This window comes from Cherax quadricarinatus, chromosome 43 (genome assembly GCF_038502225.1).
Source record: "Cherax quadricarinatus isolate ZL_2023a chromosome 43, ASM3850222v1, whole genome shotgun sequence".
Classification (NCBI taxonomy): domain Eukaryota; kingdom Metazoa; phylum Arthropoda; class Malacostraca; order Decapoda; family Parastacidae; genus Cherax; species Cherax quadricarinatus.
The window spans coordinates 19,629,465-19,646,900 of record NC_091334.1 but is presented as its reverse complement, the minus strand read 5'-3'; the positions used below and the strand labels follow the sequence as shown (position 1 = coordinate 19,646,900).

Here is a 17,436-nt window from a genome sequence, read left to right as displayed (position 1 = left end):
CTATATTAATAAGGTGTGATCCTTCAATATATTATCAGTGTACTGTCGTAATATACTGTGTTCCTTCAGGATGTCATCAATGTATTATTATTACTACAGTAGTAGTAGTAAGAGTAGTAGTAGTAATAGTTACAACAGAAGTGGTAGTAATAATAATAAATGGTATTTGTAATTTATTTATATTTGTTCACTGTGGTTGATGAACAATGGAGTAACTGGTGTGCGTGTGTGTTGATGCAGGGTGTGACACCAGAGGCGAACCGTGGCGGCCTTGGCATGACCACCATCGCCACCGGTGTGAACACAGGACAAGCGCTGGGCATCGAGCTGATTATCACCTTCGTCCTGGTACTAACGGTGTTTGGTGTGTGTGACGAGAGGAGGACTGACGTGAAGGGCTCAGCACCCCTGGCCATAGGCCTCTCCATTACTGCTGGTCACCTCGTTGCTGTGAGTGCTACTTGTCTTATACTTCTTGTTACACCTGTTATTACACTTGTTATTATACCTGTTATTACACGTTACTATACGTTATTATACTTGTTACTACACCTGTTACTACACTTGTTACTATACCTGTTATTACACGTTACTATACGTTATTATACTTGTTACTACACCTGTTACTACACTTGTTACTATACCTGTTATTACACGTTACTATACGTTATTATACTTGTTACTACACCTGTTACTACACTTGTTACTATACCTGTTATTACACGTTACTATACGTTATTATACTTGTTATTACACCTGCTACTACACTTGTTACTATACCTGTTATTACACGTTACTATACGTTATTATACTTGTTACTACACCTGTTACTACACTTGTTACTATACCTGTTATTACACGTTACTATACGTTATTATACTTGTTATTACACCTGCTACTACACTTGTTACTATACCTGTTATTACACGTTACTATACGTTATTATACTTGTTACTACACCTGTTACTACACTTGTTACTATACCTGTTATTACACGTTACTATACGTTATTATATTTGTTACTACACCTGTTACTACACTTGTTACTATACCTGTTATTACACGTTATGATACATTATTATACTTGTTACTACAATTATTATACCTGTTACTACACTTGTTTCTGCACCTGTCACCACACCCAACATTGTAATAACCCTTGGATCGAATCTGATTTCCTCCCCTACGAGTTTAGTGCTCTCCAAGCACATATACCTTTCTATATCTACTTTCATATTTAATTGTGGTTAACTATTTTCACTATGGCTAACTAAATTATTATAGCAAAATAAGCTATTCTAAGATTAAGAAAATTTTATGGTTAACTAAGTTCTGATTGTGCTTATGTTATTTTGTTATAAATTTTAATATTATATTGTACTGTCACCAGTGCTGTACTGTCACCAGTGTTGTACTGTCACCAGTGCTGTACTGTCACCAGTGTTGTACTGTCACCAGTGCTGTACTGTCACCAGTGTTGTACTGTCACCAGTGTTATCACTCCCACCAGTATTGCCTATATGACTCCACAGACACTGCCACTAGTGTTGTCAGTAGCACTAGTATTGTTAGTGCTACCAGTATTGACTGTTGTGTGTGTGTTTTTCAGGTTCCCATCACTGGAGCGTCGATGAACCCAGCCCGAACATTTGGTCCAGCTGTTGTCACGGGCATCTGGGAGGACCACTGGGTAAGACTCATCCTTTAGTGGTCTTAAAAAATCCTCCTCTGGGAGACTCTGCCTTCTTCTTTACCTGCTGATCATCTTGACGGTGTTCTGCTGAATGCCTCGCTTAATGCTGTTATTCTCCTGACAACTATGAACTGAATGTTCTGTCTTTGATGACTTAACTAGCTCCTGATGTCATGACGATGTCTCCTCCTGGTAATCTTCCTTGAGCATCACTTCTGGCATCAAAATGCTAACATCCTACCTCTGCTCCTGCCCTTTCTGACATCCTCATTCTGCCGACATCTTTCACCAAAAAAATATAGCCTATGCTTTAGCCTAAGTTTCAGCTTGCATATTTTTATATATAATTTGCATATTCTAGTAGCATAATATAATTGTAGTTATCTACAAGGTGGAGTAGTTGTAGTTATCTGGGAGTTGTTGTAATCTGGGAGTTGTAGCGGTTGTACTTATTTTAATATGTTTTAATAGTTGTAGTCTGACTATTGGAGTAGTGACTATCTTCCTATACAGTTGTTTCTTTCTCAAATACATACATACAAATCTCCACATTCCTTTATGATATAACCTTAAATAATTTCTGAGATCACTTCGTTACAATATGATGTCGTGCTCGTGTATGACTATGTGCTCCCTCAGAGTGCTAGTATCAGGCTTGGTAGCTCACATGTATAAACCTTTAAAAATGGAAAATGGCCAGAGTGTACTGAGAAATCTGGCAATATTTTGGTTATAATTATGACATGATGTCATGAAGTTATCATGACGCGATGTCATGATGTTATAATTATAACATGTCATGTATATGCATAATTGGTGAATTTTTGTTTGTCTTTTGCCATTTTATATTTTATTCATTACCTTCATTAAAATCAACATGTGGCATCATGCTGCTAGAAGCACAGTGGTGGACCGTTGTCACAATCCTCATAATGGTGGTTATATAACCTTAATTTTTAAAGGGGTGGAGGGGGTAAGCCAGCAGAAGGCCTCGGTCAGATGACCAAAAGCTCCAATGGCGGGTCATCATATGACTAAGACCCACGTCAGGAAACACTCGTCGTTTCCTGACAAACCTAACCTAGTCACTCAAATGTGATTTATGCTGGCGCAGGCGGGTGTCATGCTCTGCCACTGTAGCTGCTCTAGCCTCTTTCTAACGCTTTCGTTGATGTCTTTTATGAAAGCCTTTCCGGAAATATTTAGTAAGACACTCTAAGAACATTTGAAAGCGACGCAGAAAGCCAAATTAAGCTAAATATTAAAAAATAATGGGGGGTGTCCAGTGGCCTGGTAGGCAACGCTCTCGCTTCACACACTGAGCGTCCGTGGTGAGATCCCCGGCAAGGGTACAAACACTGGGAGTATTTCCTTATACCTGTTGTCTTGTTCACCTAGCAAGTAGGGACCTGGGTTGAACATATAGGGACCTGGGTGTTAGTCGACTGGTGTGAGTCGCATCCTGGGGTACAAAACTGATGACCCCAATGAAAGCAAGAGAAAGACAGACAGTCTCTCGAAGACGCACTGACTTTCTTGGGTTATCCTGGGTGGCTAACCCTCCGTGGTTAAAAATCCCAACAAAATCTTATCGCTTATCCAGGAAGCAAAATTATGCTAGTCTGACCGTGTACAATAACAGCAGTTTTCTCTTGCTGACAAGGAAGAAAACGTCGGCGTCTTTCTGGGGGAACTTAAATACAGTTACATAAATTTCCTCATTTATTTTGTTATTCCTTAACGACGATTTATCATTTATGAGCCGATTTTTAGCAATTTTTACAATATATGTTGAAGAGTTATGGTTTTAAAAAGAGTAAAATATAGAAATAGTCTTAATTTTTTTTAATTTTCTGAAAGGGAGGGGTGAAATTCTGAGCCAAAAAATATCCCAACTTTCCCACATAATTTCTTCGTGGGGTGACAGTAAATACATCATACAGTAAATTTTTGTCATTGTATTGTTATATATTATTATTATTATCAAAAAGAAGCGCTAAGCCACAAGGTGTATTGTTATATAACTTCATTAAATTTACAATAATAATGATTGATTTTTGTGTGGCCCGGTGGCCTGGTGGCTAAAGCTCCCGCTTCACACACGGAGGGCCCGGGTTCGATTCCCGGCGGGTGGAAACATTCCGACACGTTTCCTTACACCTGTTGTCCTGTTCACCTAGCAGCAAATAGGTACCTGGGTGTTAGTCGACTGGTGTGGGTCGCATCCTGGGGGACAAGATTAAGGACCACAATGGAAATAAGTTAGACAGTCCTCGATGACGCACTGACTTTCTTTGGTTATCCTGGGTGGCTAACCCTCCGGGGTTAAAAATCCGAACGAAATCTTATCTTATCTTATCTTAACAATTTACAAGAGTAACAAAAGCACTTTTGTGGTTGTCACTGCTTCTGTCACTGTTAATAAAGCAGTGGTGCCACATCAAAAAATATATTGCATAATTTTTGGCTAGTCGTTACGAAACTATAATACAACGTATAAAACAGTTGCCAATACTCTCACAAAAAAATATTGGCAGAATTTAGATAAATAAAAAACAAACCATACCACGGGCGGGGTTAGAATCCGCGATCACAGAGTCATAAAACTCCAGACCGACGCTTTAGCCACTGGGCCAGCTGGCTACAACACGATTCATCCATCTAACCCCACCTGTGGTATGGTTTGTGTACAATCGTGTCATTACGATTTGGTTAGGATAGGATTTCGTTCGGATTTTTAACCCCGGAGGGTTAGCCACCCAGGATAACCAAAGAAAGTCAGTGCGTCATCGAGGACTGTCTAACTTATTTCCATTGTGGTCCTTAATCTTGTCCCCCAGGATGCGACCCACACCAGTCGACTAACACCCAGGTACCTATTTGCTGCTAGGTGAACAGGACAACAGGTGTAAGGAAACGTGTCGAATGTTTCCACCCACCGGGAATCGAACCAGGGCCCTCCGTGTGTGAAGCGGGAGCTTTAGCCACCAGGCCACCGGGCCTAGTGGCTAAATGATCCACAGCCCCCAAAATCGTCCATTACATATTTTTAGTGCAGAGTTGCGTGGGTGTAGTGGGACTCCCACGTGAGTTGATAACAGTTATCAAAGGTCATTCCCTTGGTAACAATGATAATGGGTTGGGCGAATACTTCTCTTAGTGGGTTTGTGTCTGAGAAGGACCTGTCTAGTATGGGCCAGTAGGCCTGCTGTAGTGTTCCTCCTCTCTAATGTTCCTATGCACAGTGTATCTTGCCTCGGTCCACAGGCATGAATACTGACCTGTGTACCACAGTGGTACCTGTCAGAGGCCAGGTAAACGGTACTGCAGAAGTGCAAGTACACCAAGAACAAGTACACCAAGAACAAAGTACATCAAGAACAAGTACACCAAGAACAAGTACATCAAGAACAAGTGCACCAAGAACAAGTACACCAAGAACAAAGTACATCAAGAACAAGTACACCAAGAACAAGTACACCAAGAACAAGTACACCAAGAACAAGTACACCAAGAAAAAGTACACCAAGAACAAGTACACCAAGAACAAGTACACCAAGAAAAAGTACACCAAGAAAAAGTACACCAAGAACAAGTACACCAAGAACAAGTACATCAAGAAAAAGTACACCAAGAACAAAGTACACCAAGAACAAGAACATCAAGGACAAGTACACAAAGAACAAGTACACCAAGAACAAAGTACACCAAGAACAAGTACACCAAGAACAAGTACATCAAGGACAAGTACACCAAGAGCAAAGTACACCAAGAACAAGTACATCAAGGACAAGTACATCAAGAACAAGTACACCAAGAGCAAAGTACACCAAGAACAAGTACATCAAGGACAAGTACACCAAGAACAAGTACACCAAGAACAAGTACACCAAGAACAAGTACATCAAGGACAAGTACACCAAGAACAAGTACACCAAGAACAAGTACACCGACAACAAGTACACCAAGAACAAGTACACCAAGAACAAGTACACCAGGAACAAGTACATCAAAAACAAGTACACCAAGAACGAAGTACACCAAGAAAAAGTTCATCAAGGACAAGTACACCAAGAACAAGAACACCTAGAACAAGTACACCAAGAACAAAGTACACCAAGAACAAGTACATCAAGAACAAGTACACCAAGAAGAAGAACGCCAAGAACAAGTGCACCAAGAACAAGTACATCAAGGACAAGTACACCAAGAACAAGTACACCAGGAACAAGTACATCAAAAACAAGTACACCAAGAACGAAGTACACCAAGAAAAAGTTCATCAAGGACAAGTACACCAAGAACAAGAACACCAAGAACAAGTACACCAAGAACAAGTACACCAAGAACAAGTACACCAAGAACAAGTACATCAAGAACAAGTACACCAAGAACAAGTACACCAAGAACAAGTACATCAAGAACAAGTACATCAAGAACAAGTACACCAAAAACAAGTACATCAAGAACAAGTACACCAAAAACAAGTACACCAAAAACAAGTACATCAAGAACAAGTACATCAAGAACAAGTACATCAAGAACAAGTACACCAAAAACAAGTACACCAAAAACAAGTAAATCAAGAACAAGTACACCAAAAACAAGTACATAAAGAACAAGTACATCAAGAACAAGTACATCAAGAACAAGTACACCAAAAACAAGTACACCAAAAACAAGTACATCAAGAACAAGTACATCAAGAACAAGTACATCAAGAACAAGTACATCAAGAACAAGTACATCAAGAACAAGTACACCAAAAACAAGTACACCAAAAACAAGTACATCAAGAACAAGTACATCAAGAACAAGTACATCAAGAACAAGTACATCAAGAACAAGTACATCAAGAACAAGTACACCAAGAACAAGTACATAAAGAACAAGTACATCAAGAAGAAGTACATCAAGAACAAGTACAAGAACAAGTACATCATGAACAAGTACACCAAGAACAAGTACACCAAAAACAAGTACATCAAGAACAAGTACATCAAGAACAAGTACATCAAGAACAAGTACACCAAAACAAGTACATCAAGAACAAGTACACCAAGAACAAGCACATCAAGAACAAGTACATCAAGAACAAGTACATCAAGAACAAGTACATCAAGAACAAGTATATCAAGAACAAGTACATCAAGAACAAGTATATCAAGAACAAGTACATCAAGAACAAGTACATCAAAAACAAGTACATCAAGAACAAGTACATCAAAAACAAGTACACCAAGAACGAAGTACACCAAGAAAAAGTTCATCAAGGACAAGTACACCAAGAACAAGAACACCAAGAACAAGTACACCAAGAACAAGTATATCAAGAACAAGTACATCGAGAACAAGTACATCAAGAACAAGTACACCAAGAACAAGTATATCAAGAACAAGTATACCAAGAACAAGTACACCAAAAACAAGTACATCAAGAACAAGTACATCAAAAACAAGTACACCAGGAACAAGTACATCAAAAACAAGTACACCAAGAACGAAGTGCACCAAGAAAAAGTTCATCAAGGACAAGTACACCAAGAACAAGAACACCAAGAACAAGTACACCAAGAACAAGTACACCAAGAACAAAGTACACCAAGAACAAGTACACCAAGAACAAGAACGCCAAGAACAAGTACACCAAGAACAAGTACACCAAGAACAAGTACCCTGGACTATACCTGGACTATACCTGGACTATACCTGGAGTATACCTGGACTATACCTGGAGTATACCTGGAGTATACCTGGAGTATACCTGGACTATACCTGGACTATACCTGGAGTATACCTGGAGTATACCTGGACTATACCTGGAGTATACCTGGAGTATACCTGGAGTATACCTGGAGTATACCTGGAGTATACCTGGACTATACCTGCAGTATACCTGGACTATACCTGGAGTATACCTGGAGTATACCTGGACTATACCTGGACTATACCTGGAGTATACCTGGAGTATACCTGGAGTATACCTGGAGTATACCTGGAGTATACCTGGACTATACCTGGACTATACCTGGAGTATACCTGGACTATACCTGGACTATACCTGGAGTATACCTGGACTATACCTGGACTATACCTGGAGTATACCTGGACTATACCTGGAGTATACCTAGAGTATACCTGGAGTATACCTGGAGTATACCTGGAGTATACCTGGAGTATACCTGGAGTATACCTGGAGTATACCTGGAGTATACCTGGAGTATACCTGGAGTATACCTGGAGTATACCTGGACTATACCTGGACTATACCTGGACTATACCTGGAGTATACCTGGAGTATACCTGGACTATACCTGGACTATACCTGGAGTATACCTGGAGTATACCTGGAGTATACCTGGAGAGGGTTTCGGGGGTCAACGCCCCCGCGGCCCGGTCTGAGACCAGGCCTCTTGGTGGATCAGGGTTGGCTCCATCTGGCTCATAGCTGGCTCCGACTGGCACACAGCTGGCTCCAACTGACACACAGCTGGCTCCAACTGACACACAGCTGGCTCCAACTGACACACAGCTGGCTCCAACTGATACACAGCTGGCTCCAACTGACACACAGCTGGCTCCAACTGATACACAGCCGGCTCCAACTGACACACAGCCGGCTCCAACTGACACACAGCTGGCTCCAACTGACACACAGCTGACTCCAGCTGACACACAGCTGGCTCCAACTGACACACAGCTGGCTCCAACTGACACACAGCTGGCTCCAACTGACACACAGCTGGCTCCAACTGACACACAGCTGACACACAGCTGGCTCCAACTGACATTAAACTAATAAAACCAATATGTGTGTGTGTGAGAGAGAGAGAGAGAGAGAGAGAGAGAGAGAGAGAGAGAGAGAGAGAGAGAGAGAGAGAGAGAGAGAGAGAGAGAGAGAGAGAGAGAGAGAGAGAGAGAAATTTAATTTCTGGGTCAAATATATTCGTTGATTCGCGGGCTGGTTCGCGAAACATCGTCCGCGAGGTTTTCACCGTGAAAATAAAGCCAGGGCAAGAAAAGTTCCCACGGTGGAGCGCTGTTTCCCACGGTGGTGTAGCGCCCTGCTGGTGGGTGTTGCTGGTGGGTGTTGCTGGTGGGTGTTGCTGGTGGGTGTTGCTGGTGGGTGTTGCTGGTGGGTGTTGCCGGTGGGTGTTGCTGGTGGGTGTTGCTGGTGGGTGTTGCCGGTGGGTGTTGCTTGTGGGTGTTGCTGGTGGGTGTTGCTTGTGGGTGTTGCTTGTGGGTGTTGCTGGTGGGTGTTGCTTGTGGGTGTTGCTTGTGGGTGTTGCCGGTGGGTGTTGCTGGTGGGTGTTGCTGGTGGGTGTTGCTGGTGGGTGTTGCTGGTGGGTGTTGCTGGTGGGTGTTGCTTGTGGGTGTTGCCGGTGGGTGTTGCTGGTGGGTGTTGCTGGTGGGTGTTGCTTGTGGGTGTTGCTGGTGGGTGTTGCTGGTGGGTGTTGCTTGTGGGTGTTGCCGGTGGGTGTTGCTGGTGGGTGTTGCTGGTGGGTGTTGCTGGTGGGTGTTGCTGGTGGGTGTTGCTGGTGGGTGTTGCTGGTGGGTGTTGTTGGTGGGTGTTGCTGGTGGGTGTTGCCGGTGGTTGTTGCCGGTGGGTGCTGCTGGTGGGTGTTGCTGGTGCGTGTTGCCGGTGGGTGTTGCTGGTGGGTGTTGCTGGTGGGTGTTGCCGGTGGGTGTTGCTAGTGGGTGTTGCTGGTGGGTGTTGCTGGTGGGTGTTGCTGGTGGATGTTGCTGGTGGGTGTTGCTGGTGGATGTTGTTGGTGGGTGTTGCTGGTGGGTGTTGTTGGTGGGTGTTGCTGGTGGGTGTTGGTGGTGGGTGTTGGTGTATTCTGTTCCTCGGGATTCCAGTTATATCTGTTTGGGATCAGTGGTACTTAGTGTGTGGGTCGCGGTACCACGTCCAGTGTGGTATACTACCACGTCCAGTGTGGTACACTACCACGTCCAGTGTGGTATACTACCACGCCCAGTGTGGTACACTACCACGTCCAGTGTGGTACACTACCACGTCCAGTGTGGTACACTACCACGTCCAGTGTGGTATACTACCACGCCCAGTGTGGTACACTACCACGTCCAGTGTGGTACACTACCACGCCCAGTGTGGTACACTACCACGTCCAGTGCGGTACACTACCACGTCCAGTGCGGTACACTACCACGTCCAGTGCGGTACACTACCACGTCCAGTGTGGTACACTACCACGTCCAGTGCGGTACACTACCACGTCCAGTGCGGTACACTACCACGTCCAGTGCGGTACACTACCACGTCCAGTGTGGTATACTACCACGTCCAGTGCGGTACACTACCACGTCCAGTGCGGTACACTACCACGCCCAGTGTGGTACACTACCACGCCCAGTGTGGTACACTACCACGTCCAGTGCGGTACACTACCACGCCCAGTGTGGTACACTACCACGTCCAGTGTGGTACACTACCACGTCCAGTGCGGTACACTACCACGTCCAGTGTGGTACACTACCACGTCCAGTGCGGTACACTACCACGTCCAGTGCGGTACACTACCACGTCCAGTGCGGTACACTACCACGTCCAGTGCGGTACACTACCACGTCCAGTGCGGTACACTACCACGTCCAGTGTGGTACACTACCACGTCCAGTGTGGTATACTACCACGTCCAGTGCGGTACACTACCACGTCCAGTGCGGTACACTACCACGTCCAGTGTGGTACACTACCACGTCCAGTGCGGTACACTACCACGTCCAGTGTGGTACACTACCACGTCCAGTGCGGTACACTACCACGTCCAGTGCGGTACACTACCACGTCCAGTGTGGTACACTACCACGTCCAGTGTGGTACACTACCACGTCCAGTGTGGTACACTACCACGTCCAGTGTGGTACACTACCACGTCCAGTGTGGTACACAACCACGTCCAGTGTGGTACACAACCACGTCCAGTGTGGTACACAACCACGTCCAGTGTGGTACACTACCACGTCCAGTGTGGTACACTACCACGTCCAGTGCGGTACACTACCACGTCCAGTGTGGTACACAACCACGTCCAGTGTGGTACACTACCACGTCCAGTGTGGTACACTACCACGTCCAGTGTGGTACACTACCACGTCCAGTGTGGTACACAACCACGTCCAGTGCATTACACTACCACGTCCAGTGTGGTACACTACCACGTCCAGTTTGGTACACTACCACGTCCAGTGTGGTACACTACCACGCCCAGTGTGGTACACTACCACGCCCAGTGTGGTACACTACCACGTCCAGTGCGGTACACTACCACGTCCAGTGTGGTACACAACCACGTCCAGTGTGGTACACAACCACGTCCAGTGTGGTACACTACCACGTCCAGTGTGGTACACTACCACGTCCAGTGTGGTACACTACCACGTCCAGTGTGGTACACTACCACGTCCAGTGTGGTACACTACCACGTCCAGTGCGGTACACTACCACGCCCAGTGTGGTACACTATCATATAGTGTTCCCACCCCCAATGTTCCCCACCTTATCTACATCAGTGTAGAACTCGAGGTAATGGGAGGGAGAGCAGTGAGCATCCCTCATCTAGCAGCCTCCAGCGCCGCTGCTCCACATCTTACAACGGTTTATAACGTGTTTTCAACATTCCCAGCATCTCACCCAGTGTACTACCAACCCAGCTACGGGACACCCCAATCCATCTCTACTATGTTCGCCATATTTCCGTACCTTCTTCACCCCCCCCTCCCTTCGTTAATTTCCTGCAGTCAACTGCTGCCTCGTCCTTGTCTCTTACTCTTCCTGGTGTCTTTCTCTGATCTATCAGTCAAAATCTGCTTTAGTCTGCCGTCCGGGTCTTGCCGTACCTCTCTCAGTTCTTACCTCCACTGTGATGGTAGACTAACACTACCTCCACTGTGATGGTAGACTAACACTACCCCCACTGTGATGGTAGACTAACACTACCTCCACTGTGATGGTAGACTAACACTACCCCCACTGTGATGGTAGACTAACACTACCTTCACTGTAATGGTAGACTAACACTACCTCCACTGTGATTGTAGACTAACACTACCTCCACTGTGAAGGTAGACTAACACTACCTCCACTGTGATGATAGACTAACACTACCCCCACTGTGATTGTAGACTAACACTACCTCCACTGTGATGGTAGACTAACACTACCTCCACTGTGATGGTAGACTAACACTACCTCCACTGTGATGATAGACTAACACTACCCCCACTGTGATTGTAGACTAACACTACCTCCACTGTGATGGTAGACTAACACTACCTCCACTGTGGTAGTAGACTAACACTACCTCCACTGTGATGGTAGACTAACACTACCTCCACTGTGATGGTAGACTAACACTACCTCCACTGTGATGGTAGACTAACACTACCCCCACTGTGATGGTAGACTAACACTACCTCCACTGTGATTGTAGACTAACACTACCTCCACTGTGATGGTAGACTAACACTACCTCCACTGTGGTAGCAGACTAACACTACCTCCACTGTGATGGTAGACTAACACTACCTCCACTGTGATTTTAGACTAACACTACCTCCACTGTGATTGTAGACTAACGCTACCCCCACTGTGATGGTAGACTAACGCTACCTCCACTGTGATTGTAGACTAACACTACCCCCACTGTGATTGTAGACTAACACTACCTCCACTGTGATGGTAGACTAACGCTACCTCCACTGTGATTGTAGACTAACACTACCCCCACTGTGATGGTAGACTAACACTACCTCCACTGTGATTGTAGACTAACACTACCTCCACTGTGATGGTAGACTAACACTACCTCCACTGTGATGGTAGACTAACACTACCCCCACTGTGATGGTAGACTAACACTACCCCCACTGTGATGGTAGACTAACACTACCTCCACTGTGATTGTAGACTAACACTACCTCCACTGTGATGGCAGACTAACACTACCTCCACTGTGATGATAGACTAACACTACCTCCACTGTGATTGTAGACTAACACTACCTCCACTGTGATTGTAGACTAACACTACCTCCACTGTGATTGTAGACTAACACTACCCCCACTGTGATGATAGACTAACACTACCTCCACTGTGATTGTAGACTAACACTACCTCCACTGTGATTGTAGACTAACACTACCTCCACTGTGATGGTAGACTAACACTACCTCCACTGTGATGGTAGACTAACACTACCTCCACTGTGATGGTAGACTAACACTACCCCCACTGTGATTGTAGACTAACACTACCTCCACTGTGATGGTAGACTAACACTACCTCCACTGTGATGGTAGACTAACACTACCTCCACTGTGATGGTAGACTAACACTACCTCCACTGTGATGGTAGACTAACACTACCTCCACTGTGATGGTAGACTAACACTACCCCCACTGTGATGGTAGACTAACACTACCTCCACTGTGATTGTAGACTAACACTACCTCCACTGTGATGGTAGACTAACACTACCTCCACTGTGGTAGTAGACTAACACTACCTCCACTGTGATGGTAGACTAACACTACCTCCACTGTGATTTTAGACTAACACTACCTCCACTGTGATTGTAGACTAACGCTACCCCCACTGTGATGGTAGACTAACGCTACCTCCACTGTGATTGTAGACTAACACTACCCCCACTGTGATTGTAGACTAACACTACCTCCACTGTGATGGTAGACTAACGCTACCTCCACTGTGATTGTAGACTAACACTACCCCCACTGTGATGGTAGACTAACACTACCTCCACTGTGATTGTAGACTAACACTACCTCCACTGTGATGGTAGACTAACACTACCTCCACTGTGATGGTAGACTAACACTACCCCCACTGTGATTGTAGACTAACACTACCTCCACTGTGATTGTAGACTAACACTACCCCCACTGTGATTGTAGACTAACACTACCTCCACTGTGATTGTAGACTAACACTACCCCCACTGTGATGATAGACTAATACTACCTCCACTGTGATTGTAGACTAACACTACCTCCACTGTGATTGTAGACTAACACTACCTCCACTGTGATTGTAGACTAACACTACCCCCACTGTGATGATAGACTAATACTACCTCCACTGTGATTGTAGACTAACACTACCTCCACTGTGATTGTAGACTAACACTACCTCCACTGTGATGGTAGACTAACACTACCTCCACTGTGATTGTAGACTAACACTACCCCCACTGTGATTGTAGACTAACACTACCTCCACTGTGATGGTAGACTAACACTACCTCCACTGTGATTGTAGACTAACACTACCCCCACTGTGATTGTAGACTAACACTACCTCCACTGTGATTGTAGACTAACACTACCTCCACTGTGATGGTAGACTAACACTACCTCCACTGTGGTAGTAGACTAACACTACCTCCACTGTGGTAGTAGACTAACACTACCTCCACTGTGGTAGTAGACTAACACTACCTCCACTGTGGTAGTAGACTAACACTACCTCCACTGTGATAGTAGACTAACACTACCTCCACTGTGGTAGTAGACTAACACTACCTCCACTGTGATGGTAGACTAACACTACCTCCACTGTGATGGTAGACTAACACTACCTCCACTGTGATGGTAGACTAACACTACCTCCACTGTGATGGTAGACTAACACTACCTCCACTGTGGTAGTAGACTAACACTACCTCCACTGTGATGGTAGACTAACACTACCTCCACTGTGATGATAGACTAACACTACCTCCACTGTGATGGTAGACTAACACTACCTCCACTGTGATGGTAGACTAACACTACCTCCACTGTGATGGTAGACTAACACTACCTCCACTGTGATGGTAGACTAACACTACCTCCACTGTGATGGTAGACTAACACTACCTCCACTGTGATGGTAGACTAACACTACCTCCACTGTGGTAGTAGACTAACACTACCTCCACTGTGGTAGTAGACTAACACTACCTCCACTGTGGTAGTAGACTAACACTACCTCCACTGTGGTAGTAGACTAACACTACCTCCACTGTGGTAGTAGACTAACACTACCTCCACTGTGAGGGTAGACTAACACTACCTCCACTGTGGTAGTTGACTAACACTACCTCCACTGTGATGGTAGACTAACACTACCTCCACTGTGAGGGTAGACTAACACTACCTCCACTGTGGTAGTTGACTAACACTACCTCCACCGTGATGGTAGACTAACACTACCTCCACTGTGAGGGTAGACTAACACTACCCCCACTGTGATGGTAGACTAACACTACCCCCACTGTGATGGTAGACTAACACTACCTCCACTGTGAGGGTAGACTAACACTATCTCCACTGTGGTAGTAGACTAACACTACCTCCACTGTGGTAGTAGACTAACACTACCTCCACTGTGAGGGTAGACTAACACTATCTCCACTGTGGTAGTAGACTAACACTACCTCCACTGTGGTAGTAGACTAACACTACCTCCACTGTGGTAGTAGACTAACACTACCTTCACTGTGATGGTAGACTAACACTACCTCCACTGTGGTAGTAGACTAACACTACCTCCACTGTGGTAGTAGACTAACACTACCTCCACTGTGATGGTAGACTAACACTACCCCCACTGTGATGGTAGACTAACACTACCTCCACTGTGAGGGTAGACTAACACTACCTCCACTGTGGTAGTAGACTAACACTATCTCCACTGTGGTAGTAGACTAACACTACCTCCACTGTGGTAGTAGACTAACACTACCTCCACTGTGGTAGTAGACTAACACTACCTCCACTGTGGTAGTAGACTAACACTACCTCCACTGTGGTAGTAGACTAACACTACCTCCACTGTGATGGTAGACTAACACTACCTCCACTGTGGTAGTAGACTAACACTACCTCCACTGTGTTAGTAGACTAACACTACCTCCACTGTGGTAGTAGACTAACACTACCTTCACTGTGGTAGTAGACTAACACTACCTCCACTGTGGTAGTAGACTAACACTACCTCCACTGTGATGGTAGACTAACACTACCTCCACTGTGGTAGTAGACTAACAGTGTCTACCTGCTCCGGGGTCACCTCCACTGTGACACAGTCCTTGACCAGGCCACAGCGTGACAATCTTCACATCTCAACAGTACATACTTCACTATCGGGAGATTTCAGACAAGTTAGCAATGAGTACATGTCAGGTACACATTCTAACTCATGTCAGACACTCCCAAGTGACTAACATGATGGGTAACACACGTCTATATCACTCCTATATCGACACGCTGATTTTTCAACACACTGGCCGTCTCCCACCGAGGCATGGGGGACCCGAAATAGAAGAAACCCCTTCACCATCATTCACACTATCACTGTCTCGCCGGAGGCACGCAGATACTACATTTCTGAAGTCTATTCAAACTGCAGAATATCGTTCCTGTATTAGACAAGATATTAACTGCTTACTCCTCCTCCTACAATCTCTCTCTCTCTCTGTGACGCTGTGACTGTCTTCACTGTGGTTCTTCTGTAGATATCACATGACCTGCTTTTCTCATTTTAAGATCATTTTTTAATGAAGGTTATATTTTATGAATTGATGTATTCCTGTAATTGTCATGGTTCAGGGTGTCAGGGTGCGCGTTCGTGTGCACTGACCTTTGAAGGTGGTCACCCTTGTGCACTTACCTGGGCAGGTCTACCGTGTAAGCTTGGTATTCCTGGTTCATTAATGAGGTTTAAAGCCGGTTGACTCCACCAAGATCATTAAGTATACCATACAGGTATACTTCTATCCCTTAAATAGGGATTAAGGTAATCTCTCACCATATATACACTGAAATATACCTCTCAGTGTATATCTCCTGGTGTGTTATACTTCCAATATGGATGAGTGTGGGTGTTTCAGGTGGGTGGCAGGGATGTTTCAGGTGGGTGGCAGGGGTGTTTCAGGTGGGTGGCAGGGGTGTTTCAGGTGGGTGGCAGGGATGTTTCAAGTGGGTGGCAGGGGTGTTTCAGGTGGGTGGCAGGGGTGTTTCAGGTGGGTGGCAGGGGTGTTTCAGGTGGGTGGCAGGGATGTTTCAAGTGGGTGGCAGGGGTGTTTCAAGTGGGTGGCAGGGGTGTTTCAGGTGGGTGGCAGGGGTGTTTCAGGTGGGTGGCAGGGGTGTTTCAGGTGGGTGGCAGGGGTGTTTCAGGTGGGTGGCAGGGGTGTTTCAGGTGGGTAGCAGGGGTGTTCCAGGTGAGTGGCAGGGGTGTTCCAGGTGGGTGGCAGGGGTGTTCCAGGTGAGTGGCAGGGGTGTTTCAGGTGGGTGGCAGGGGTGTTTCAGGTGGGTAGCAGGGGTGTTTCAGGTGAGTGGCAGGGGTGTTTCAGGTGGGTGACAGGGGTGTTTCAGGTGGGTGGCAGGGGTGTTTCAGGTGGGTGGCAGGGGTGTTTCAGGTGGGTGGCAGGGGTGTTTCAGGTGGGTGGCAGGGGTGTTTCAGGTGGGTGGCAGGGGTGTTTCAGGTGGGTAGCAGGGGTGTTCCAGGTGAGTGGCAGGGGTGTTCCAGGTGGGTGGCAGGGGTGTTCCAGGTGAGTGGCAGGGGTGTTTCAGGTGAGTGGCAGGGAAGTATTGAGTGTTCCTGTGGCTTGGTTGGCAACACTCCCCTCACACACTGAGTATCCGTGGTTCGATCCCCGACACGGGCGGTAATGTTGGGCGTGTTTCCTTACACCTCCAGTCCCGTCCACCTAGC

General features: G+C 45.8%; 1 protein-coding gene and 1 long non-coding RNA gene across 3 annotated transcripts in view; one reads left to right on the top strand and one right to left on the bottom strand.

The window, feature by feature from the left end:
- The window catches only part of LOC138853924 (uncharacterized), a 217,418-nt gene that overhangs the window by 136,114 nt on the left and 63,868 nt on the right, over positions 1 to 17,436 (bottom strand). The gene's annotated exons all lie outside the window — the stretch shown is intronic.
- Positions 1 to 17,436, top strand: part of LOC128694328 (aquaporin AQPAn.G) — a 93,275-nt gene that overhangs the window by 66,101 nt on the left and 9,738 nt on the right. For both annotated transcript variants that reach the window (XM_053784423.2, XM_053784424.2), the window contains exons 3-4: positions 241 to 450; positions 1,610 to 1,690. In XM_053784423.2, coding sequence (XP_053640398.2) covers positions 241 to 450; positions 1,610 to 1,690 — 291 coding nt within the window. The remainder of the gene's footprint in view (positions 1 to 240; positions 451 to 1,609; positions 1,691 to 17,436) is intronic.